The sequence below is a fragment of the Pelodiscus sinensis genome, chromosome 2, assembly GCF_049634645.1.
Source record: "Pelodiscus sinensis isolate JC-2024 chromosome 2, ASM4963464v1, whole genome shotgun sequence".
NCBI classification, from domain to species: domain Eukaryota; kingdom Metazoa; phylum Chordata; order Testudines; family Trionychidae; genus Pelodiscus; species Pelodiscus sinensis.
Window position 1 is genome coordinate 68,127,330 of NC_134712.1, and position 25,731 is coordinate 68,153,060.

Sequence of the window (25,731 nt, forward strand, 5' to 3'; positions counted from 1 at the left end):
TGCAATCACCTGTCCTTCTTAAATTTCAAGCTCTGTTTCTCAAAATTTGGCAGGCACTACCAATATTCCCTCTAATTCATTGTTTCTCAAAGTGGTCTGCAGATCCACTCTGAGAAACCTGCTAACTAGCTGCTGTGGTGTATTTACTTACTGGCTCTGTGGTCATGGAGCCTCGCAGCTCCCATTGGCTCCAGGACTGGCTCACACTGCTTCCCGCGGCTCCCCTTGGCTGCAAATAGCAAACTGTAGCCACTGGGAGCCATGAGGCTCCGTGGCTGTGGAGCCGGTAAATAAACAAACCAGAGTGGCCGGTTAGCAGGTTCCTCAGAGTGAATCTGCAGACCACTTTGGGAAACACCACTCTAATTTTTTCCATCCAGGGACAGAATAATTTTTATGTGCACTGATGCATGTAGAATGTGCACCACCAGTAGAAATAAAACCTAGCTGTGGGAGCCCTGCTAATCATATGGATAGCATTTGACTCCCTCTCCTGAGTGGCCACACAAGCACACATTTTACAGGGAACACTCTGTATTACTAAGAAGCAAATAATCCTGATAGTGGTGAGATGGACTATAGCTGGGGAGAGAATAATTTCTCCTGCAAAGAGCTTTCAAAAAGTCTGATTGTATGATAGCATGAGTTGACATCCTTGGGGGTAATCTCATCCATTGTTTATGCACAGATCATGCTATGCTTAAACCTATAAGGCATTTTTACAATAGCTGTGATCAAATATGATGTAGAAATCAACTGAACCTCTTTGATCCATACTTACATTGTGCTTTGTGAGGTTGGAAATGTTAGTTGCTATTGCTTGTAGCCAGTCCATACAGTCTTCAGCAGAAAGAGACTGAATTATTCCACTACAAACTCCATCCACAGCAATTACTTGGAATGCGTTTTGCCTACAGACATGTCATAACAGATCAGATCAGAAGAAAAAGTCATCTGTGCTAACATAACATCTTAGCAACACATATACAAGCCTCACAATCACAGTGGTCAACTGTTGAACTCATATCTTAGTGGCTTTCCCATTTTATAAATAATAAATTTAATTAAAATGATTGTCATCACAGGTGAACAGAGTTTATATTTAACTTCTATATATGGCAGAAGATAAGAATGATTGCTTAAAAATCTTGACCAACACTATCAAACCTGACTATTTAAAGTTAAAGTCCTATATCCATATTTAGGGAGTTGTTTTAAGTTCTGAATATAGATTTAGGAGACTAACTTTAGACTCCCAGGTTTCAAAATTTCAGATTGAATGATCACCCAGTTCAGAGAACTCTTTGATACATCTGCATCACTTATAGACTATTTTGTTTTCCAATGAATTCCTGGTCAAAGTTTCCTCAAAACACTTACCCGACTGGCTTCAAAAGCCAAGTAAATGAGAATAGCTGGGGCATTTTTAAAATACATTTCCGTATTTAAACAATAATATCTGGGATTTCTTGAAAGTAAAAAAGAAAAAGTATTAGACGGTACAAATGTTAGAAGTCTGTTATGAGACATTGAAAGCAAGGTTTCATGAAATGCAATACAACACAAAATTTCATCCCTCAAAGTTCTGATGTTTTTAACCATTTTTTAAACCTTTCTTTATGTTGTTTCCTACACGGGATAGAGTTTTTATTTAAAAATGATCCCTTTCTAAACTACTTATGAAAGAACTGGAAAATTCAAAACTAATCACATATCTATAATAATTTATTCATATTATCTTTCTGCAATATTTGAGCATAAATTAAATTCAATGGAAGCCCATAAGATGTCTATTACTGTAAGCAAAAGCCATACAGGTATCCTATATCTTATCTTCTGCTTACTATATATTTTAGAAATGTGCATCTGTCTGTCTGCCTGTCTGTGAGTCCATTTGTTCAAGAACTCCTCCTAAATTATAAGAACTAAAACCCACAAATTTAGTATTCAACTTCCTCTTATCGTAACTTAGAGAAAGGGTTTGGTTGTTCCAGGACAATGGGATGTCCCTAGAATTCAATTGTTTTTCATAAACTGGAAAAGGAGGAGACAGGCAGGAGGGAAACTTATACTGTATGACCACAGGGGGGCAAGCAAGGAGTCAGAGATGGGACCAGTACAGCTATAACCCCAATGGGCCAGCAGGAGAGAGGGATGGAGAAAGGGACAGCTCTATACTATATATTTCAGAGCGTTGGTCTCTTTGTGTGTCTGTATCTCTCCCACAGCTAGGAATATACACTCCTTCTCCAGTTGTGCCTGTTGCAGCTTTAGTAGGCATGGTCAGGTGCTTGTAGCTCCCATTGACCATGGATCACCGTTCTCAATGGGGACTGTGGGACATGGTATGGACTGACATACCCCAGCGTTCTAGATGCAGAGGAGCTGCTATCATTACCTTTGGCCGTGTACCCCAGGCGTGGGCAATAATTTTTTACCAGGGGACCCTTCAATCATTTTTTAAGTGGCCCCAGGCTGCTGGAAGTGCCTCAGGAGGGAAGGGGCAGGCCAGGACACTTCCGTGTTCCCCCACCCACAGACCCTGATTGGTCTAGGGGTGGGAGAGTGCACAAAGTCTTTGCTCCTGCCACCCTCTCCTCCCCCCGAGGAAACTGACAGCTATTCTGAACAGCTGGTAAAGATGCAGACACAGAGGGATGGCTCCAATAGTTACACAGAGTTAAAAAAGAGACAGACCCATAGTCTCCTATAGACAACCACCTAACCTCAAGATGATTCTTACCAACCACCACAGGACATACCACACTAATACCAACCCTGGTACCTTCCCTTGCAACAAACCCCGTTGCCAGCTTTGTCCACATATTCATTCTGCTGATACCATTATTGGACCTAACCAAGTGAGTTATAAGATCAAGAACACATATTCCTGCGCATCCAGAAATATAATCTATGCTATCATGTGCCGAAAGTGTCCGTCTGCTATGTACATTGGACAAACATCTCAGACACTTCGCCAAAGGATTAATGCCCACAAAACAGATATCAGACAAGATCACAAAGAGAAAACAGTTTCTTGCCACTTTAACCAGAAAGGACACTCTCTAAATGACTTAGCCACCTGCATTCTGCTACAAAGACCTTTTACATCTGCACTTGAAAGGGAATCCTTTGAACTGTCATTCATGTTAAAATTCGACACTTGCCAACAAGGACTTAACAAGAATTTGAACTATCTCACCCATTACCAAGACAGTTTCCCCAATTATCACCTGTAATACCATTAACTCACAAACATCCCACTCTCCCTACCTTTACTATCATCAATTCACAGACACTTACCTTCCTTCCTCCCCCTCCCCCCCCCGCATCCCCCTTCTGTTCTGCAATGTGATTTGTCCTTTTCATATTTGTTCATTTTTTTAATTGTATCCTTTGGTATATATGGTTGTGACTACTTTCTTCCACTATTTGATCTGAGGAAGTGGGTCTGGCCCACGAAAGCTCATCATCTAATAAACCATCTTGTTAGTCTTTAAAGTGCTACATTGTCCTGCATTTTGGATAGCTTTTAGGCATGGGAGAAAAAAATCCAATTCCTTTTTGGGAACGTGACATCAATACAAAAAAAGAGAGTCCCTTTTAGCAGGCTATTGAAGCCTGCTCAGAAACACACATGCACATTCACAACATAGTGTGATTTAAGGGAAGCTAGTTATGAGTTAAAAAAACAAAACAAAATGCAAGCCCTTCTCCTGGCTGAAGATTAATGAACAACACAGAAAGGAATATCCAGTAGGGAACGGTCAGATGATACAGAGGCTCTTCTTTAAACCCAGTGAAGATTTTTCACCCCTTTGTTAATATACATGACCACATAGACACAAATGAATCAAACTCATGGTTTATGATATATAGGGGGAAAAAATCCTGATTTGAATTTTTTGTATTCTTTGAAGTGGAAAATATTTCAGAACACTAGACTCTTGTCAGCCAGTTGATTTCTTATTAAATTAGTTGCCTGAGCAGTTAGGTTCTATGACTTATACAGCATGAAATCATAGAAACTTTTAAATCAATAAGCCAAAAGGAAAAAATCAGCTTTATTTTAGAGTTAAAATGTTAGTATGTTGCAAATATTGCTATTTACACTAACTTATACTTTAATCCATGTTACCAAGGCTGTGTACAAGAATTTAATTAATCCCACATGTGAGTATACGTATGATACAAAACATTTACATACAAGTTTTTAAGAGGCGTTTAAAAAAAATTGAAAACATGTCAAAGTCTCTTTGACCACTGTCCTGAATTATACAGAATGTTCCTCTCCAAGGGTATGTCTACATTGCATTCCTCCTTTGAGAGAGTAATTGAAATGCAGACAACTGAAATTGCAAATGAAGTGCGGATTTGAATTTCTCGCGCTTCATTTGCAAAATCGCAGCCGGCCATTTTTTCGAAATACCCTATTTTGAGATTAAAAACGCTGTTTAGACATGGTTATTTCAAGAAAAAACCCTTCTTTTTAAATAACCCTTAAATCTAAGGAGTAAGGGTTATTTCGAAAGGTTTTTTTCTCAAAATAACCGCCTCTAAACTTCGTTTTTAATCTCGAAATAGGGTATTTCGAAAAAGCGTCTGGCTGTGATTATGCAAATGAAGCACAGGAAATTCAAATCCGCACTTCATTTGCAATTTCGTTGTTTGCATTTCCATTCCTCTCTCAAAGGAGTAATGCAGTGTAGACATACTCCAACTGTGCAGAAATTGTTCCATTAGAAATAGAACGCAATCATGATAAGGATGATGTATAAAATAATGATACTTAGTTAATACTTTTGCATCATTCTAAATTTTCAAAACACGAACATTAATTAATTGACACATAAAAAGGCATCATATAACAACTTAGTAAAAATAGCCTTTAAATTAATTCCAATAATTTATTTTCACTTAATACCGGGACTGTTTTCAATATCAACTCATTGATATTGCTTTCAATAGCTTCAGTGTTTACAATCATCAATACTTTATTTATAATCCTCTGATAAGACTTTTTGAGATAGTGTTATCTTCCATAGTATTTTTCAGAAATCAGAAAGGACATATTCTGCTTTTTAGGAATCACAGGAATTAAAATATAAATTCTGATGCTAATGGTAGCAAATCAATTACCATACAGATGTCAAGATTGTTCAGTATTCCCGATTAGAATTAAGTTCCTTCAGCACTTAGTAGTTGTTTTTGAACTCCCGTTCACCAAAACACAATTTTTGCTCATTGCCAAGTCAATATTTTTCCATGCTATTTTGAATTATTTTTGAAATAGAAAGAAAGAAAGAAAGAAAGAAAGAAAGAAAGAAAGAAAGAAAGAAAGAAAGAAAGAAAGAAAGAAAGAAAGAAAGAAAGAAAGAAAAAGATTTTTACATTTCAAAACATTTCAATTTTTTCGTGTTGAATGTGTGTTTAATTTAAAATACCTACTATAACAAAAATACATAAATAAAACAAACCCATTTGAAAGCAAAGGGAAACATTTTGTGATAGAGCATATATATATTCTAATCAGGAATACTGAACAATCTTGAAATCTGTATGGTAACTGATTTGTTACCATTGAATCAGAATTTTGTTTTTAATTACTATGATTCCTAATTGTTTAAGACCAATTTTGTCTTAGTGGGAGGCACAGATGGCAGACCGAAGTAAAGAAATGTACTGGGTTAGTGTGCATGTACATAGCTGCCTCCTAGCTTCTAGAGTAAAACTCATATGGATGCCTACAAGGAAATTTTCATTGCTGTATGTTGCTAGTAGACCTGAAAGCAGATATCTGGGTGTCCAGATCATTAAAATGTGTATGTGCTTATTAAGCTTGCTATAAGATTCCTGAACAAAAATCAACTTAAATGCAAAATATTTGGGAAGACTCTCAAGTATGGTCACTATTTTTCAACTGTAGTTGCTGATAAATTAAAATTGGCTTGAGAGCCACAACCAGCAGTGAAATCATTATTTAACGGAGCTGTGAAAAGTAGTCAGGGGACTGAAGAATAACGTAGCTCTATGGCCCATGACTATGGAGAAATGCATATTTATCTTGTCAGCTGAAGTACTGACTTAAAACATTAAGACTGTATCCACAGACAAGACAAGTTTCAAGCACACATGCTTATTTACCTGCACAGATCTGATCCTGGGAGATATTGGGAAAAACGGGAATGAAGGAGCGGGATTAATCGGAGATCACACCATCTCTTCTCCCATCTAAGTCCTGGTGATGTTGGCCATGAGGAACATGATAAGGTATCCTGGAAGAAATTTTAAACACTTCTGATTTTTTTTATTTTATCATAATCATCTCTCACAAAGAGAGAGAATTTTCCTTCATGTATTTGGTGCCTTGTTTTATTTAATAAAATCTTCCCTAAAAATATTATCTGATCAGGAGTAGTAAACTGTGGAGACATTCCACACTTCTTTTTTGACTTTTGATTGCAAAACAAAAGTTAAAATTATTCATCCAAGTATGGTTGAAAGAACTGCAAACAACTGTCATTTCTTCAACAAGTGTTCTATAATTGTGAACTGTAGAAATGCATTTTACAACCCTAGGGAAAACCAAAGAATCAAATGTTACTGAAGTTACTGAATCATGTTGTTGTAATGAATAGCAAGGAAGGTGTTCAAAATTCAGAGGTAGAGGACAATATTTTGAAGTGTTGAATATAAAAGTAGTTATTCAAAATACCACAATAGAAGCTTTTCCTACAGTATTTCATAAATATTTTGAAATTAATGTGCTTGACAATCTACAATTGTTTTTAGCACCAAACTGTAAAATGTCTTTACTTCAAGGGATCGTCATATTCCTTCCACTTGTCATATCTCAAACCAACATGCAGCAAGGAATATTTAGATTATATATTAGGGGGGAAAACCCTAATTAGAAGGATAGTTAAACTCTGGAATAGGCACCCAATGGATGTTGTAGAACAGGGATCTCACGCTCTTGGCCTGTGGGCCATCCAGTTGTACATTCTGGCCTAGGAGTCTCAGTAGGACCGGGAGGGAATGGGTTGTCCATTCCACCACCCTACTCTCCCCCCGCTCCAAGATACCCTGTCCCCTGAAGAAGCAGCTATGAGGATTACTGGAGGGCCTGGTGTGGGGTGGCAGCAGCAGTGACCTGCACTCATCACAGTAAAAAGAATGGTGGGGAAGCAGAGTGCAACAGAATGAGTATACCCACCAAGTGCGCTCCATTTCCCCATGATTCCTGCTACTGTGGGAAATGTAGGGATGCCTGACATCTACTGCAGTCCTACACCAGGCCCCATTGGTAAGCCCAAGGCCACATCCCTCAGGGGATGGGTGGTGAAGACAGGGTGGGGCAGTGGTGGGAAGAAGTGGGGTTTGGAGGATGGGAATAGACAGCTCCATCCCTGGCCCACTGGGACTCCCAGGCCAGATTGCACAACTGTTCCAGCTAAGGATGGATCACGGGCTAGGTGTTGGAGATCCCTGTTATAGAACTTATCGGCGGTTTTTAAGGAGAGGTTGGGCAAACACCTGTATAGCACTGTTGTCTTGGCCTTGCCTCTTTGTAGGTGGAAGCTAGACTTGTTGAATTCTGAAAGTCCCTTTCAGCCCTGCCTTTCTAGGACCCTAAAAATACATATTAAAAATGCTATTACAATAAAGAGAAGAGAAGGATAGCTTCACAGGGAGTAATGTGTGCGTGTGCATGCACGTACATGTATACACTCCCTAGACCTACACAAAACAACATATTTTACTAGGGCACTCCAAGGCAATATTACAGAAAAGTAATTTCCCCATCAAATTTCTGGTTTCTAGCCTCTGTCCTCGGTGAAGAATATATTTGGGGCATTCATTGTCTTTTCAGTAAGAGCTTGTGCTCTGCCCCTCACAAGGGGACTAGGGGTGTTAAATATGAGTTAATTGAAGAGCTGATTAACCTCATGAATTCTTATCTGTTACTTGATTATTCTATAGTCCCCAAGGTTGGGGCCGGCAGCCAGTGGGCTCCAGCCCACTCCCGAGGAGCTCTATAACAGACCGCAGTTTGAGATGCCAGGCAAGAGCTGGTCCATGAGAGGAACCAGTTAAAAAAACAGCTCCCCTCATGGACTGGCTGCCTGTCATCCTGTGCTGCTACCACTGATACAGAGGCAACAGAGTGGGATGGCAGCAGTAGGGCGGGAGAGGGAGGAGTCCTGAGCTCCAGGCAGCTGGGCTGCCTGCCTGCCCAGCTCCTAATGCACTTTAAATGCAGAGCCAAAGCAGGAGTAGGTCCCAGACCTAGTGCAAGTCGGGACTGAGTCGGGATGTTGGCCAGCCAGCTAAAACATTTATTTGCAAGGAGGTGGGGGAATGCATGTTGTCTATAGCATTAACCGATAAGCTTTTGCTTATTGTTTAATCAGTTAATTGACTACACAATTACATTCCTAAAGGGAACACAAATCCCAGATTTGAGATTTTTAGGTGCCACTGTGAAATTAGTGATAGAGATGTAGCCGTGTTAGTCTGGGGTAGCTGAAGCAAAATGCAGGACAATGTAGCACTTTAAAGACTAACAAGATGGTTTATTAGATGATGAGCTTTCATGGGCCAGACCCACTTCCTCAGGAAGTGGGTCTGGCCCACAAAAGCTCATCATCTAATAAACCATCTTGTTAGTCTTTAAAGTGCTACATTGTCCTGTACTGTGAAATTACTGCCACCATTAATAGTTATTGATAATAACAACAACTTAATTATAACAACATGATCAATAGGTACATTATTCTACACTCTCCTCTGAGTCAAACACTGCAGAATTACTTACAGAAAACAAACAACCACAACAAACAACCACATTCTGAGAGCAGGGATGAAATTGAGGCTGTGCTGAAGTTAATGGCAGAATTTCTATAGTTCAGAGAAGCCAGGATTGTGAACATCTCACGAAGTTATGTATGAAAAAGGGGGCATAATGGAAACACGGACAATGTTAATGACAGCAATTGCCAATCCTATAGCCATCCTGTACCACTTGATCACGTATTGTTTTTAACCTGTGCCTGAATAGAGAGCCTCAATGCCCTATATCATTCCCTACATATCATTGATACAATCAGTACTCACTCATCTAGTCTTTCTGCCAAGAAACCAATATGCTTTGTGTTATATGTCTGTATAGTAAGTGAATTAGTGAAAACAGCCTTTTAATTACTAATTGTATAATATGTAATGAATCTACTTCTGCTTAATAGTGTTTTCAATATCCTGTCATGAAATCCACTGTAGGGATAAAATAGCAAAGGCCCATTAACATTAACATGTGGGTAAGATTCTGAACCATGGTCTCTGGCTAAGCTGGCCAGAGGCATGAGGCCTAGACAGCAACAGGCAACGGGGCCTAGGAAAAATATAGAAGACAGCCTCACCTGTGTATCACAAGTGAAAGGAGCCAAAGTAGCATAACACTAGGCGGGTAGTCGTAATTGAACACCCTCATCATGAGTTTCACACACAAAAACAAGGCCAAAACCCTGAAAGGGGGCCTCAGAGTCTGGGAAAGAGACAACAGCTGTCTTCCCAAGGCAAGCCACAGATTCAGGGAAAGGCCTAACAAGTCACTATGAGACAACCTCCCCTCCAAGGGTACGTCTACACTACAACGTTAATTCGAACTAACTTAGTTCGAATTAGTTAATTCGAACTAAGCTAATTCGAACTAACGGATCCAGACTAAAAAACTAGTTCGAATTAGCGTTTTGCTAATTTGAACTAGCATGTCCACATTAAGTGGACCCTGAACCAGGCTTAAGGATGGCCGGAAGCAGTGCCGGCAGGGCATCAGAGGAGGACTTAGAGCGTGGAGATGCTGTCTCAGGCTAGCCGAGGGCTGCGCTTAAAGGGACCCGACCCCCACCCCGGACAGACAGTTCTCAGGGGTGCCCCGCTTGCAAAGCAGTCCTGGCTTGGAGTGCCCTGAGTACCCACACTGGGCACATCACAGCACTCGGCCATCAGACCGGCTGCACTTGCCGCAGGCTGCCATCTGGGGAGAGAGGCAATTGGGGGACTGCAGGAGAGCTTCCACCCCAAAAGCCCGCAGAGCCAGCCCAGTCCTCCCCATCGGGGGCTCGTGCCCCATTCCTCCCTCACCTCCTTCCACTTACCCTTCCCTAGCCCCTCTTCTTGATGTACAAAATAAAGGACAATAGTGTTCAAAAATGGAATCTGTCTTTATTGAACAAAACTGGGGGAGACTGGGAAAAGCAGGTGGGAGAGGGGAAGGCAACTACAATGATCAGCGGTTGGGAACAGGTCCCATATGAAGAGAGGCTAAAGAGACTGGGACTTTTCAGCTTAGAAAAGAGGAGACGGAGGGGGGACAGGATAGAGGTCTCTAAAAGCAGGAGTTGGGTGGAGAGGGTGCATACAGAAAAGTTCTTCATTAGTTCCCATAAAGAAGGACTAGAGGACACCAAAGGAAAGGAATGAGTAGCAGGCTTCAAACTAGTAACAGAAAGTTGTTCTTCAGAATGCAAAGAGTCAACCTGTGGAACTACTTGTTGCAGGAGGCAGTGAAGGCTAGAACTAGAACAGAGTTTAAAGGGAAGTGAGATTAAGTCATGGAGGCTGGGTCCATGGAGTGCTATTAGCCAGGCGGTAGGAGTGGTGTCCCTGCCGAAGGTTTGTGGAAGGCTGGAGAGGGATGGCACGAGACAAATGGCTTGGTCACTGTCTTCCGTCCATCCCCTCCAGGGTCCCTAGGGTTGGCCGCTGTCGGCAGACAGGCTACTGGGCTAGATGGACCTTTGGGCTGACCCAGGACGGCCATTGTAAGCTCAGGGCTCAGGGTCGGGGGTCTCAGTGGACCCCCTTGATTTTCACGCACACCTGCTCCTGGGTGGCCAGGCTGGCAGCTCTCCTGCCCAAGCCGTCCACTTTCCTGTGCCTAGTGCGGAGATCGTGGAGAAGGTCCACGATCTCCGCACTAGCCCAGGCGGGTGCCCGCCTCTTGCGGTCCCGGGCAAGCTCCCGGGAGCCGCCAGCCTGGTCCCGGGAAGAGGGGGAGGGCTGGGGGGCATCGGGTGGGTGGCTCGATCCGTGCCAGGTGCAGGGTCTGTTGGCTGGGTGCTGGCAGGCTTGCACCTGGCACGGGCACCGTAGCCAGCCCGTGCCTCTTTAAGGGGTCCGGGGCCGGGAGGGGGGCAATAGAGTTTTCCTGGTGTTGGCCAGAGTGGCCACCAGGGAAACCTGGGAAGGCTTAGCCTCCCACTAGTTCGAATTAAGGGCTACACACCCCTTAATTCGAACTAGCTAGTTCGAACTAGGCTTAATCCTCGTAAAATGAGGTTTACCTAGTTCGAACTAAGCGCTCCTCTAGTTCGAATTAAGTTCGAACTAGCGGAGCGCTAGTGTAGCGCCTATCAAAGTTTGTTCGAACTAACCTCCGTTAGTTCGAACTAACTCTGTAGTGTAGACATACCCCAACATTCCAAGTTTGCAGGCATACCAGAATAAACAATTGCTTTTGCTGTGTACCTCACACTGTCTCTTTGTTTTATACCCCCAGAAAAGCACTTATGAACCACACCTGTCGGGGAAGCACTGTCATCACCCCTATGGATCCCAATCGAACTATAGCTTATGCATTGCTTGCAATTCTGGGAGGGGGAAGAAGGACAATACTTGTGTTTCAGTAACTATGGTAATCTGAGCTATGGGCGGAGCTACTATGTAATCTCTTAGCCTATTGGTTTACCGTGCTCATATGTCTTGTTACTAGAACCTATCCAGGGGCTCAGGAATTTCCACCCCGAAGCTTCTCTCCGCCCATTGGCTCCCTATATAATCTATTGCATTCAATTGCTTAGCAGGGCTCATTAAGCCTAAGTGGCAAGGTAACACTCCACCAGCGCTGTGTGTAATAAACCCTCCTGCTTGAATCTACACGGAGTCTACATTTTTGGTTTCCAACATCCACTATTTTCATTGTATTTACCCAAGAGAGTTACACCCCAGTAACTGTGAGTGAGGTATAGCCAATACTAAGGCACAGGGCCACAGAGTGTAGAGCTTGGTGCCCCATTCTTTGTGTGTAAGTCACACTGAAAAGCAGAGCTCTGATCTGTGCACACAAGTATAGTGCCAATAGAATGGAGAGAGTTCACTATTGAAGGTAAACTTATTATTAAACATATTGCATGCAGCCAGAGAGTTGTGTTTTTAAAACTTAGCGAGAAATATTTGTATCAGACTATAGCAGAACCATCTAACTCAGTAACAAATGATTTTTGCTCATGGACTAATTGTATTTGCAAAGTGGGTTCCTAATCAATGCCAACTAAAAGCACAAAGAACACTCCATTAAGATTTAGGTCATTGGCTATTGACTTTGTTTCATATGCAGCCACTCCATTATTTGGACTGGAGCTTGGATTGAACTGCAACTCATTTCCTAAGGTGACCACTAAATAACAGAAGTGAATCATTGAATCCCTGGCATAAATTAAGGTTTTCTGGAAGGGTCTGCAGAAATAGCCCCATATGATTAATTTTTATCTTTTAAAAAGAAAAACCTCTGGAATTGTATTATGTGGGATACATAGTTCAATCTTCAAAAGACAGGAAATATATCTTTAGATGGCAAGAGCAATCACAGTACAATATGCAATTATAAACGCAGACAATGAAATGTCATATTTTTACACTGAAAGGTGACCCTATCAAGACGTACAGTAAATGTTGCTGGACCCAATAGGAGCCATTCTTATATGTGAGCTATACAGTGAAAGAAATTGACTTCCATGACACTTTCCACAAGGCATACAAACTTTAGGAGAAGTATTTTGTATCTAAAATTGTAGAAAATTAAAATATATATTATATTAGGACAAATATGGATGATTATGTATGAAATGTATATGCACAAGGTGGCAATCTTAACTTTATGTCCAGAACCAAGAACTTCTGAATTGCTTATTATTGAGCCAGCTCTCAAAGTATCTCTTGCCCTTATATATTCCCAAATATCATATATTTCTTGAGATCTTCAATAGTACTATCCAATTTTACAGTTCCTCAAAGTTGCAAGGCTAGAAAATCCAAAACCAAGTAATACTACATATACAAAACACATTACGGTGGGGATTATAGTAACAGGACAGGAACTGGAAAAGAAAAGAAAAAGGAAAGGAAGATACAAAGAAAAGCGTGAGAGGAGGAGGGGAAGTTAGGCTGAATGAAGTTCTGGCTTTCCTTCAGCAGTCTGAAAGTCTTTTATCCTAATAAATCTTCAAAAGGGGTCCAAATTTATTTATAAATTCCAAAACCAGATGGTTCCATTGTGATAATCTTGTATGACTACCTATCTAACATAGAACTTCTCCAATAATTCCTAATGAATATCTTTTAGAAAACATCCAATCTGAATTTTAAATTTATCCATTAATCCACCATGACCCTTGGTAAATTGTACCAATGCTTAATTACTCTCACTGTAAAAATGTACATATTCTTTCCACTCTTAAATTTGTCTATCTTCAGCTTTGGGCCACTGAGTTGTGCTATATATTTCCCTCTGAGACTGATGAGCCCATTATTAAATAACTGTTGCTTGTGTACATTCTCATAGGGTATACCGGAGTGGTCGACAAAAGCTTCCCTTGTTAACCGCGGCAGGTCTAGACTGCCCCGCTGTACTGGATCAGCTGATCGTCAGCACAGCATGGCAGCCATTTTGATGTAAATGAAGAGCAATTATTTAAATCACCGCTTCATTTTGCTATGTCTAGTAAACTCATCTACATGGCTCCGTCGACAGTGCCACGTAGTCTACACACACCCATAGAGTGTTATCAAGTCCCCCCAACTTTCTCTTTGTTCAGCTAAATTGACTGATCTCCTCAAGTCTGTCATATTTCACATGTTTTCTAATCCTTGAATCGTTTTCTTGGTTCTCCCTGAACTCTCTCCCATTTTCAACATAATTTTGAATTGGGGACAACAGAACAGGAAAACAATATTCCTGCAGCTGTAATTCCATTATCAAATACAGATATACAGTAAAACTCCAATTGTCCAGCATCCAGTGGTCTGGCACTCCCAATAGTCAGGCACCAACTGGAACTTGGAAGTGCTCTGTCCAGCTGGACAGTTGGAGCTGCTGTGAGCCCCATGGGTGCTCACAGCTGGGAAAGGGAAGGGGAGAAAAGGGGAAGGGGATTATACCCCTGAGATGGGTCTGCCGGGACCCGTACTGCGTCCAGCCGGGGTTGGATGTGGAACGGCACAGTGAGGGGCGAACCCTCTGCCATTTTGCAGGAAGGAGGGGGAAGCCCCACACACCCACCAGTGATAGGCCAGCTGGGGAAACCTGGTGGAGGGTTTGCCCCTTGCCGCACCAATCCTTGCCCACACCCCCGGATGCAGTGCGGGTCCTGGCAGACCCGTCACAACCTCCCCCCCCTCCCGGGAGTACCTCCCGATACTCTAGCATAATAATCCAGCACCATCTAGGTCCCAAAGGTGCCAGATTATTGGAAGTCTACTGTAAACTAATCTCTTTATGAGTATGTCTACAGAGACTACAGAGATTTTCTGGGATACCTTCAGGAACGCATCTACTTTTCCGGAAAAAAAATCAGAAAAGCAGACGTGGTTTTTTGGCATCCCCATAACCCTTGTTCTACAAGGAAGAAGGGATGTTCTGAAAGAGGGGTTTTTCCCGACATTTGGCCCCATGTAGATGGGTGGTTCACAATTTACGTAGCTTTTTCTGACTTTTCTTTGTAGTATAGATATAGCCTAAGTAGCCATGTTGTTAAAATAGATTCTAGTGTTTGAATAAGAATTTTTCTTATATTTGTATACAATGTAACGTGCTTCAGTATACCCTACCCGCCACCCTTTGTGACTAGCAGGAAGGAATGACCTAGTGCCGCTGATAAAGATGCATCAAGCAGGTTGTCTGTGTCTGTTATTGATGTCAAGGCAAGAATAGACCAAAAGGACTCTTGTGACTCACTGTGGTCACCCTTTTACCATTAGGACTGTTCTTATCTTTAACTCAATAGTATAAAAATGTGTTTGTATCATGGAAGAATGTGTAATACCAGCAGTTACTTTAATCTTAAAATATTTTGTACTAGATCTGTTTTTACAAAAGCAACTATATAATTTTTGCTTGTGTCAAGCAACTGTAATTTCTGTTTGTGTGAGTGAAGAATGGGAATGTTTGAAAAGAGATTAGCCTGAACACCAGCACAGCATAATTAGAGGAGAGGCCGCAGACATGGAGGTACCAAGGAATACCGAATGTGCTCATTCTATTCAGTGATGGGGAAGGGTCAGATTCACAACCCTGAAGTTAGAAGCAAGCATCCCAGTGTGTGAAGTAAGGATGTTAAGAGGCGGGTAACTGGCTAATCGTGTAGTCAATACAATTTTTATCAACTACACAATTAGTCGATAAGTGGAGGCTCTCTGTCCCAGCTCACACCGGGTCCAAGAAGAACCCTGCTGTGGCTCGGCAGTTTACATGTAGTAGGAGCCAGGCACACAGGCAGCCTGGCTCCTACTTATATTTAAATTGCAGAGCTGCAGCGAGAGTATCTCCCGGAGCCAGCACAAGCCAGGACTGAGTAGTCCCAGCTTGCACTGGTTCTGCAGTTTAAGTATAGTAAGAGCTGCTGGGTTCTTATTACATTTAAAATGGAGAGCAGCAGCAGGGGTAGCTCTGAGGGATAGTGAGAGCTAGGACTGAGCAGTCCCAACTCATACCAGCTCTGGGACTGCTGTGGCTCTGCTTCCACTGCCCCCACTGCCGCGTACCATGGAGACAGTGCTGGAGGGAACCAGCTTTTAAACTGGCTCCCCCCAGAACCAGCCCCTGCTCCCCTCCTATTTCTGCCTCTGATACAAAGGCAACAAGGGGCAGGGAGGAAAGTGAGTAGTCAAGTAGTCATTTAACTACCAACTAAACCTAGCTTATTGGGTAGTCAACTACTCAACTAGTCAATTACATCCCTAGTGTGAAGATAATAAATACCATCAAAACCAGGATGGGGCAACACCCAGAAAAATCATCAGAAGACTGATGCTAAACAACAGGGAAACCAATCTTCAGATAAACTAGGGGGTGGTGCCCCCTGCTCGCTACACTCACCAACCCCCCTCTCACGGGAGGTAAGCAACCCTGGCTCTCTTCCCTGGACTGGGGAGGGCCAGGCTGCAGCCATGCCAGCCTGGAACACTTCTCACCTTCGGCCACCCAGGGCCATTCTTTTCCCCTCACCTACTGCTCCACTGTGGCCTTCTAAAGCACTGGGTGGGGGGCCCTCACAGCAGCCAAGCACCTGGGAAAGGGGAGGGAGGATGCAGGTGGGACACAAAGTAATGTAATGAAGTCACTCTGTTGTCCCATATAGAGAGAGAGAGATGTGCAACATGACTGATTATAACATGATACAGCAAAATCCATAGATTATAGGGATGCCTATAGAAGATGCTATAGGACTCTGCTGGGCATATATTTATCCTTATGTCCTTTTGCTTCCTGTATTCATTTTTCACAATTTCTAACATGGTACTTTGCATGGTACTTTGGGATCGTCCTGCCAAGCAATAGCCTCAGAGCATTGGAATTGTGACCGACAAAATCGAGCTCTCTCCCTCAGGCCCAATCTAACTAGCCATTAATTGTTCCAAGCCACTCACTGATAAACTATAGCAATGTTGTTGGGACATTATGTGTGTATATTTGCATGCCTATGCTGATTCTGAATTATGTTGTCAATAAACGTGTATTGCCTTTGAAAATGGCCCTATGTGCTTCTTATAAGCATAACATCTTCTACTGCTCAAGATTCACCCCTTTATGAATCCCAGAATTGCTCTCACCATTTTGGCCCCAATGTCACATTGAGAGTTCATGTTCAACCAACTATTCACCATGATCCCCAAATCCATTTGAGGATCACTGCCTTCCCAGGATAATGTCTGCTATCTTTGTAAGCAAGACCTACAGTCTTTGTTCCTATGTGTATACATTTATATTTAGGTGTATGAAAACACAGTGTTTGCCTATGCTGAGTTAAAAAAGTGATCCACATAGGTCTGAAACAATGACCTATTCTCTTCATCATTTAGAACTTTCCAATTTCTGTGTCATCTGAAAACTTTATCAAGGACGAGTTTATATTTTCTTGCAGGTCATCAACAAAAATGGTTAATAGCATAGGGGCAGCAACCAATCCGTGTGGAACATCTCTGAAACACATCAGTTTACACTGTTGATTTCCTATTTATAACTATAACCAGTTTTAATCAATTTAATATGCGCATACTCATTTTAACTTTCTAGTTTAATCAAAATATTAAAACAATTAAATTCATGTTATGTCTTTCTACTTAATCAAAATATCCTGTGGTACCATGTCAAATGACTTACAGAAGTCTAAATATATTACATCAACATTATTACCTTCAACCAAAGAATACCATCCAAAGAAAAAGATATCAAGACAGTTTGACGGACTCTATTTTCCATAAACCCCAGCTGATTTGCATTAATTACATTAAAGCTTGTTTATTCTTCATTAATCAAGTCCTGTATCAGTTGCTCCATTAACTAACCAAGGATCAAAGTCAGGCTGACAGGCCTAAAATTACTCATGTCATCCCTTTTAAAAATTGGCACATTTGCTAACTTCCAATCTTCAGTGCTTAATGAAAATCAACACTAACTGAGCCGAAAGCTTTTTGGCCTTCTCTCTTAAAACAGTTGGCTGCAAGTTATCTGGACCTGTTGATTTAAAAATTTCTAACTTTAGTACCTGCAACTGATCATCCTCCAGAGATACAAGTGACATGGCTAGAGAGTTATCACCAGATAATGAGATAATTGTCTCCTTTTCCCCAAATACAGAAAAGATATATTAATTGAACCTAAATATTAATTCTGATCATTCTACATTATTATGGATAATTGTACTATTTCTATTTAGTAATGGACTAACACTATTGTCAGGATTCTTTTTGCTCTTTTTTTGCTTATCCACCAACTTTCCAATCTGTCATGTATTATTTTATAAATGCCTTCCCCTCTAAAGTAGATCAGTTTTTTAATCAAGAAAGCCTTCTTCCTCAATTTTTTGGGGTTGTATCTCTATGGCCCTCCTCATAACTGTTCTTAAAGTATTTCCAATTATCACACAGATTTTTGGGATTTGATTTTTCCTCTCACATGATTTGGCTTATAACTGATTTCAATCTTGTAAAATTGGCTCCATTAAAGCATAAAGAGGGGGAGAGAGAAAGAGAGAGAGTGCATGTGTTTGTGTATGTTGTGTGCATGTGTGTGAGCAAACTGATTTAGACTGTATTCTGTTTGCACATTATAAATGTATTCAAGTCATGATCACATGATCCTAAACAAATACAGGTTGCACATCCCCAAAACAGATTTCTCTGGTCTGGCAATATCTGGACCATAGATGACCCTGCATCAAAGAACCCAGTAGCCTAGTAGGAGGAGGGCAATCCAGTAGGGGTTGGGGCATCAGAATGAAGCAGCAGGATGGGGTAGGGACTGGCAACAGCTCCTCACAGCCTGCGGCACTAAGATTGGGTCAGGGAAGCCCCCAGCAGTGCAGGATTGTGCTTGTGACAACCTGTGGCAGAGCAGGGTCAAGGCAGCCGGTGGAAGCAGGACCAAAGTTTGGGCTGGCGGTAGTCCCCAACAGCATGGGGCTGGAACCCTGGATAGCAGTCGGACATGGAGCCAGACCCTGTGGGCTACCAAGGAGCAGGAGCACACGCTCTCAGCAGCTTGTGGAAGAGAACTGGGGCTGGGGCTGGGGCTGGAGAAAGCCCCAGCAGCCCACAGAGTCCAGAACAACCTGCAGAAGACAGAGCCCAAAGGCTGCCATGGGGCTGGGACAAGAGCCCAATCCTCTGGCAGGCTGACCAGGGCCAGGGCCAGGGCCAGCTCCCAGCAGCCCATGGTAGCATGGTGGCTGGAGCCTATGGCACCATGGGCTGATGGAGCCCGACAGGCAGTCCAGCTGGGGCATCAGCAGTGGGGTCAGTGACCCAGCAGGCAGCCTGGCAGGGGCTGGAGGGAGTCCCTCTGCCCTCCTCTCCCAGCTGGCAGAGTTGGTGACTGGGGGCTGGGGCAGGGAACCATCTCTAGTTTGGCAAATTCCTGGGTTCGGGACAGTTCAGGTCCTGAGGGTGCCAGATAAGAGATGTCCAACCAGTATTAATTTTTATTTCTGTGGTAAATTTCTCTTTACCTGTTGAAACAAAGTCTAAAGTAGATTTTTTGTTAATTGCAACACTTTCTGAGTTACAGTTACAATATTAACAAATCAGCAATTTGGGGTAAAATTGTTTAATCAGCACATTACCAACTAGGTTTAATTATTTTAGAGTTCAGCAGCAGCATCCAGAGTGACTTTGAAAGCTTTCTTACCCATACTTTTAAAAGAAGCATTTGAAATGTAAGGGACACAAATGACTTGATCATACACATTTGTAGTAAGAATGCGCTCTAATGTCAAAATACCTGTCTTCTCACTAGTAGCTGATTAAGACAGAAATGAAACAGCTGGCAGTTCCACTTGACTAAATATACAACACTGACATTCCATTATATTCTGCATGTGTCTCATATTAACCATACTTGGAAGTATGTTGTCTCTCTGGCAATTATTCTTCAATAAAGGGCAGAAGAAGTGAAAAACAATATCTAGTTCAGTCAAGCTTAATTGAAAATGAATAGAGGATGCCTCAGAACAGGATGAGTCAGAAGTTGTATATGTATATGCAAGAAGACAAAACAGTAACTCTTACTCACCAGCCAAACCCAGTGTTACTTAGGTGGCCCCATATACTTCTACTGTTGCAGATTTTTGTCCATATCGTTCCTGGAATATTACCCATCATCTCATTAAAGAGTTAGCCCTGAAACAATTTCTTACCGTATTGTTGGGATGGTAGTTGAGATGCAAACCACTGTCACAGAGGGGAGATGATGTGCCACTGCTTTGATCACTAGGGACACCTAATAAAAACATTCATGCATATAATACTGTCCCAGATTCAATAAAGTTAGAATTCTTATTCAAGCAGTTACATTTTTGTCCTAATCACAGTCATGGGGAGAACTGAGGTATTCATAGATTCAATTGTTGGTTTATCTTTTTATTCATGAAATATCCATAGGCAGACTGATATTTATATGTTTGTTATTCGGTGAATGACTGACCTGTTCTATAGCAACCTATGGATTTTTCATGGACTATTACTGTGATTATTAGCTATTCATAATTCTCAGTGGGTATGTCTACACTACAGAGAAGATCAAAGCTGCTGCTGTCAATCTTCCAGGGTTCGAATTAGCGGGTCTAGTGAAGACACACTGATTTGAACTGACAGGAACACTCCAGTTGATTCCGGTAGTCCTGCTTCCACAAGGAGTATGGGAAGTCGATGGGAGAATGTTCTCCCTTCGATTTTCTGCAATGTGGACAGCGCCAAAAATCGAGTTAAGGTACTTCAACTTCAGCTACGTAATTAATGTAGCTGAAGTTGTGTATCTTAATTCGACCTTGTCCTATAGCGTAGACATACTCACTCTGATTACAAAAGAGAGAGATTCTCACTTGATAGCTGAATGGTCAAGCAGTGGATTGGGATTTGAGGATTCAAGTCCTTATTTTGCTGATGTGGTACATTCCAGAGAGTGTCCTATAATGATCAGGCAAGAAACTACTTCCTGAACTTGAGAAACTCTTGTGCAAAACAATCACTGAAATGGAAATGTTTCAAGGAACATTTTGGTTTTGGCAAGACAATGTTTTTCAATAGAAAAAAGTTTCAAAAATATTCTAACCAGTTCTACTGGTGAAGAAAAACATTACCTGTGTACAGCTTGAGAGAAATAATGAATTAATAATAAATTCATGAAAATAAACTGAAATATTTTAGAATAAGTTTAATATACCAACATATTATATATATGTGTGAATGTGTGTGTTTGTCTTTATAAAGCATATACTAACTACTTCTCTACTGTATTCTCAATAAACACAGTGTATTGCCTTCGCCCCTGAAAAAGATCCTGTGTGCTTCTTATAAGCATAACACATATATATGTGCACATACATAGACACATAATAGGATTCAGACCAGGTATTTTAGTTCTCATAATTAAAAGCTAAACATTATATTTTTACTTTCTTTCAAGTTCCTTTTTCTGAAAGTAGAGGTGAGTAAATACATAATCACATATATACAGCCACAGATATACTGTAACTATCTACAATGGTGTACCAACACTTATAATTCATTATAATGTATTAGAAGAGAACAGCTGCTTCCATGTATATATCTTTCAAGTTCTGATTGGGGCTAATCAATTAAAATTCTGTTGCACTAAAATAAAATACTATTTAGCTCATAATATATTAATCTACAGTTAAAAGCATATCTCAACTAAAGCCCTTAAATGACATTTAAATTGAGAAGATGAGACCTTAAAATATAAATGTGAGATCTTAGTTTCACATTTAGAATACATAAAGCTTTCCCATTTCAATGCCATTCTATGTTTGAAAAAAAATATATATATATATACATATATATATTCTGTGCCCAAATCTCAGCTCATATAAACTGGTGTAGCACTATTGAATTCAGTAATGCTTATCTGATTCACACCAGCTGAAGGCTTGGCCTCCCATTTTTCAGGCAAAGATAGCACTAGCTAACAATGAATGTCAGCACAGCACCTGGTGATATTAAAAGGTCAAATTCAGGCCACAGAACTGACTGATACAGCTCCTTCCAATCATTGCCAGTGCACAGGAAATTTGGAAATGAACAGTAGAGTTTCACATGAACAATGAATGGATTTTTCTTTTAGCTAATCACATATGCTTACATGCACAATCTTCATTCAGTGGCAATTTGAGAAAAGCAGGTGCTCTTTTCAGAAAGGACACTGTTAGGGTCACTTCTTCTCCTGCATTGCGAAGAACCTGAACCTGAAGATTCAATACAAAAGGCATAAATATGTGTTTTAGAAAAGACAGTAACAGTTGTAAAAACACCCAAGAATGTGTAAAAACGAAACACATTTGCTCTGTGACTTGTTACGTGACATATAAAAAAGAACAAAAACCACAAAGCCTGCTGCAACCTTTTCTCCAGTGTTTTTAAACAATTTTGTTTTTATGAAGCACTACTTTGTAAATCTTTCACATCAATTCACAGAGATTTCATATCTGTAGTTTCCATGAGTTCCTCATAAATCTACAGGAACTGTGTGTAAATCCCATCCTGTAGTACTAGGTATAAAGAAACAATGATGACAGGATCATAACATATTAGATGCAATCTCTAAAACTGACTTTACAGCTGTGTTGTACAGTCAGTGTTGACATTTTGTAAATGCAAAAAGATTACACACACACACACACACACACACACACACACACACACACACACACACAAAGGAGAGCAAATTTGTCTCTCCATTACCCTGCACATCAATTCATGAACTATGCATGAACCAACGGAATATTTCTCAGTTCTGAACTGTTTTCCATCTTGGGACTATGCAAATTTCCTTACTAATGGGATGAAAATGGCAGTCTGTAGCCAAAGGAGAGAGACCTTAGGTCAGGCATGTCCAAAGTCCGGCCCGCGGGCCAATTGCGGCCCGTGTTTCGGTTTAATACGGCCCCACAGGTAATTTGGCAATATCTATCTTTTATGGCCCCCAGCGAATCCATATGAATTGAGATGAATACATTGTAAAATCTCAGTTAATGTCAGTTGGTCTAAATCAGTTATAAATATATTTGGATACAACATGTATACTTGGTGTTATGTTCCTGTTCATATTTTTTGAACTTAAAAGTTGACAGACAACCTTTATTACCAATAATATGTAATGTACTTTACAATGTTCCTGACATGTATTTCAGCTTCCTGGATTTTTTTTTCATCTGGCCTTCAGATATGAAAGGCAGAGTGATTTAACACCTGTTTAGATTTGTCATCCATGTGACGGAATGAAAAGTATGCTGTTTGCAATAAACTTTGCATAAAATAGTTAATTTGCGTTTAATTTTAATGGTTCAAAGAATGTCAGGCAAAATGGTCAGCCCTCACGCATGTTCACTTCATAAAATCTGGCCCTCTTTGAAAAAAGTTTGGACACCCCTGCCTTAGGTGAATATACCCAGGCCAGTCTAGTTCTGAATGTGCCTTGGGCCTCCCACTATTGACACCGTCCTCCTCCCTTCTCTGAACAGAAGATTTCACTGCTACAGACAGAAGGAGGGCAGGCAGCTCAGAGAAGTCATAACCAGAAGCGTAAACTTCCAGGCACTAACTTCAGATTTGCCTTCCTGCTGAGGGGTGGCCAATGCCTGAAATGAGGACTGAAAAGGTGGCCCTTATTCCATCATGCAGCGGGTGTCCATTATGAGAGGAAAAGGTAAAGCAGAGAAGAATGGGCCACATACCAACATACAAGAAGATGGTGACATGCATAGGAGAAGTGACCTCCTCCTGACCTTTACCTTAAAATGCTCATTTAAGAGGTAAAAAGCCACATTGGTAGCCTAATATGAATGGTCTATAGTGTTAATAGAGATTACAGAATGTAGGGAACCACTGGATCATCACATCTCACTTCCAACATTACACTGACCAAATAATTTCACTCAGTTATACATACATTGAACTCAACAACTTGTGAGTGACTAAAACAGATGAATCCTATTTTGAACTGAAGAAGACAACAACAAATGGAGAATCTATCACTTCTCTAGATAGTTTGTTACATGGTTAATCGTACTGTTATGCCTCATTTTCAATTTGAATTTGTCTGGTTTTAACTTGTAACCAGCATCAAAACATTTCTCAGAACCTGGTCATCTTTTCAATCAGACTCAAAGGAGGAAGATTGCCTTGCCAACAAACCAGAATCTATAGCCAGATCCCAAATATGTAATGCATGAAGTGGTGTTAAAGTTTCACTGCAACACTGCAATTATACAATATTAAATCATAAAAATACCTATCCTCACCAGGAGGGCTGATTAAATATTTTCTCTCAGATCTATCTTTCAACAAACAACTGGCATTTGGACTAAACGACATTTGTTGTGAAAAATATTTATTTTCTATGGAAAACTTTGAATTTTTTGCCAAAAAAGAACACCAGAATATTAGAATGCTGAAATATTGACTCAGATATGCTGTCATGGAGTTAAAGGGATATGTAGTTTGATTGCCTCGTGTCCTCATTTTACTTATGTTTCAGGCTTCCGAGCCAGTCTTTATCTCCCATAATTCATGCAGTCAGGAGATTTCCCCAATACACTTCCATTCTGTCACCAAGAGGAAAGATCATGATGCTTCATGGGAAATGTAGTCTAACCAAGAATATCACCCATGTGGGGAACATCAGAATTATAACTCACATGCTGCAATTATTTTCAGTTTCAGCTGAAAAATTTTGGAATTTGATTTCTCAAAAAAAATCAACATTTTCTGTGAATTTGTATTTGATTTATTGATTTAGTCTGCTCGTTAGTAAAATACCAGAATAGTTCAACACAAGTTCAGGAAATTAATTTTTTGCCATACTCTTCTAAAAGAGATGGGACAAATTCCAAAGCAATTTGACTGAGTATATGTGATGTATATATAAACAATTTTTCTGTTTAGTGTCAGTTCTGGAAAAAAATTAAACTGGTTCAGATTGAACCAAATGTAAAACTTTTTGGTGAATTAATAAAATTCTTTTTGTGTCTGCATCAGGGCAGGAATTCAAACCTGGGTCTCCCACCTCCGAGGTAAGCTCCCTAGCTATTGGCCTAAAAATGACAAGTGACAGCAGCAACAGAAACATTGCTACCATCATCTCTTCCAGCTGTTTTATGACCAAAACTTTTCATGACACGTTGATAACTAATATTGGGTCAATTGAAACTGCTTTTGTTACAGACTACATTATTCATCCAACAAAAATTCATCCAAAAATTCTTCCCAAACCTAGATTTCCCAGGATATTACTTCTTTGAAAATAGTGGACATTAATATTAATGGCTATTGTTATAAAGGATGGTAGGTAGAACATAGAGTTACAAATAGCTTGAAAATGCAAGTTGTTCATAAATCTGAAATGTTTTAACTGAATACTATGGTTGTTCTTTCAAAAGTTTACAATTGAACACTGACTTAATGCAGCTTTGAAACTTTAGTGTGCAGAAGAAAAATGCTGCTTTTAATTCTCTTAATGTAAATTAAGCAAACACGGATACAGTTTCCTTATATTGTTTTTTTGGTCCTGCGTAATTCCATATTTTTGGTTCCAAATGATGTGCAAGGTTCATTGTGCAGTTTGTAACTCTGGTGTCCGTAACTCTGAGGTTTCACTGTACTGAGTAGTTTAGATCTGAAAGGTAGTTTGGGCCTGAGTGTTAAAACACTGCACATTTACCGGTGTGAGCTGAATGTTCATGACAGCTAGTCTATGAGACACATGAGCACATTATCTAAGAGGAAAATACCTTTTTTCCCCCTTTCAACTCCCCAAATGTCTGTCCCTAGCTTCATAAAGTTCTGGGTTAAGTGTGATGTCACATTACTGTGCATGGTAAGGAATCTCATTAGAGCAGTAGAGGATGACTCTAGTAAGGTTCAAATCAGGATAAATCCATA

At 40.7% G+C, this 25,731-nt stretch overlaps 1 protein-coding gene and 1 long non-coding RNA gene across 5 annotated transcripts in view; one reads left to right on the plus strand and one right to left on the minus strand.

The window, feature by feature from the left end:
- LOC112547050 (uncharacterized) overlaps positions 1-11,902 on the plus strand; it is a 47,955-nt gene extending 36,053 nt beyond the window's left edge. For both annotated transcript variants that reach the window (XR_003090798.2, XR_003090796.2), the window contains exons 4-5: positions 6,153-6,270; positions 11,561-11,902. This is a non-coding gene — a long non-coding RNA (uncharacterized LOC112547050). The remainder of the gene's footprint in view (positions 1-6,152; positions 6,271-11,560) is intronic.
- SNTG1 (syntrophin gamma 1) overlaps positions 1-25,731 on the minus strand; it is a 532,439-nt gene that overhangs the window by 173,617 nt on the left and 333,091 nt on the right. For all 3 annotated transcript variants that reach the window (XM_014577356.3, XM_006112171.4, XM_075920716.1), the window contains 4 exons: positions 21,935-22,037; positions 19,971-20,053; positions 6,145-6,275; positions 782-911 (listed from right to left, as the gene is read on the minus strand). In XM_014577356.3, coding sequence (XP_014432842.2) covers positions 782-911; positions 6,145-6,275; positions 19,971-20,053; positions 21,935-22,037 — 447 coding nt within the window. The remainder of the gene's footprint in view (positions 1-781; positions 912-6,144; positions 6,276-19,970; positions 20,054-21,934; positions 22,038-25,731) is intronic.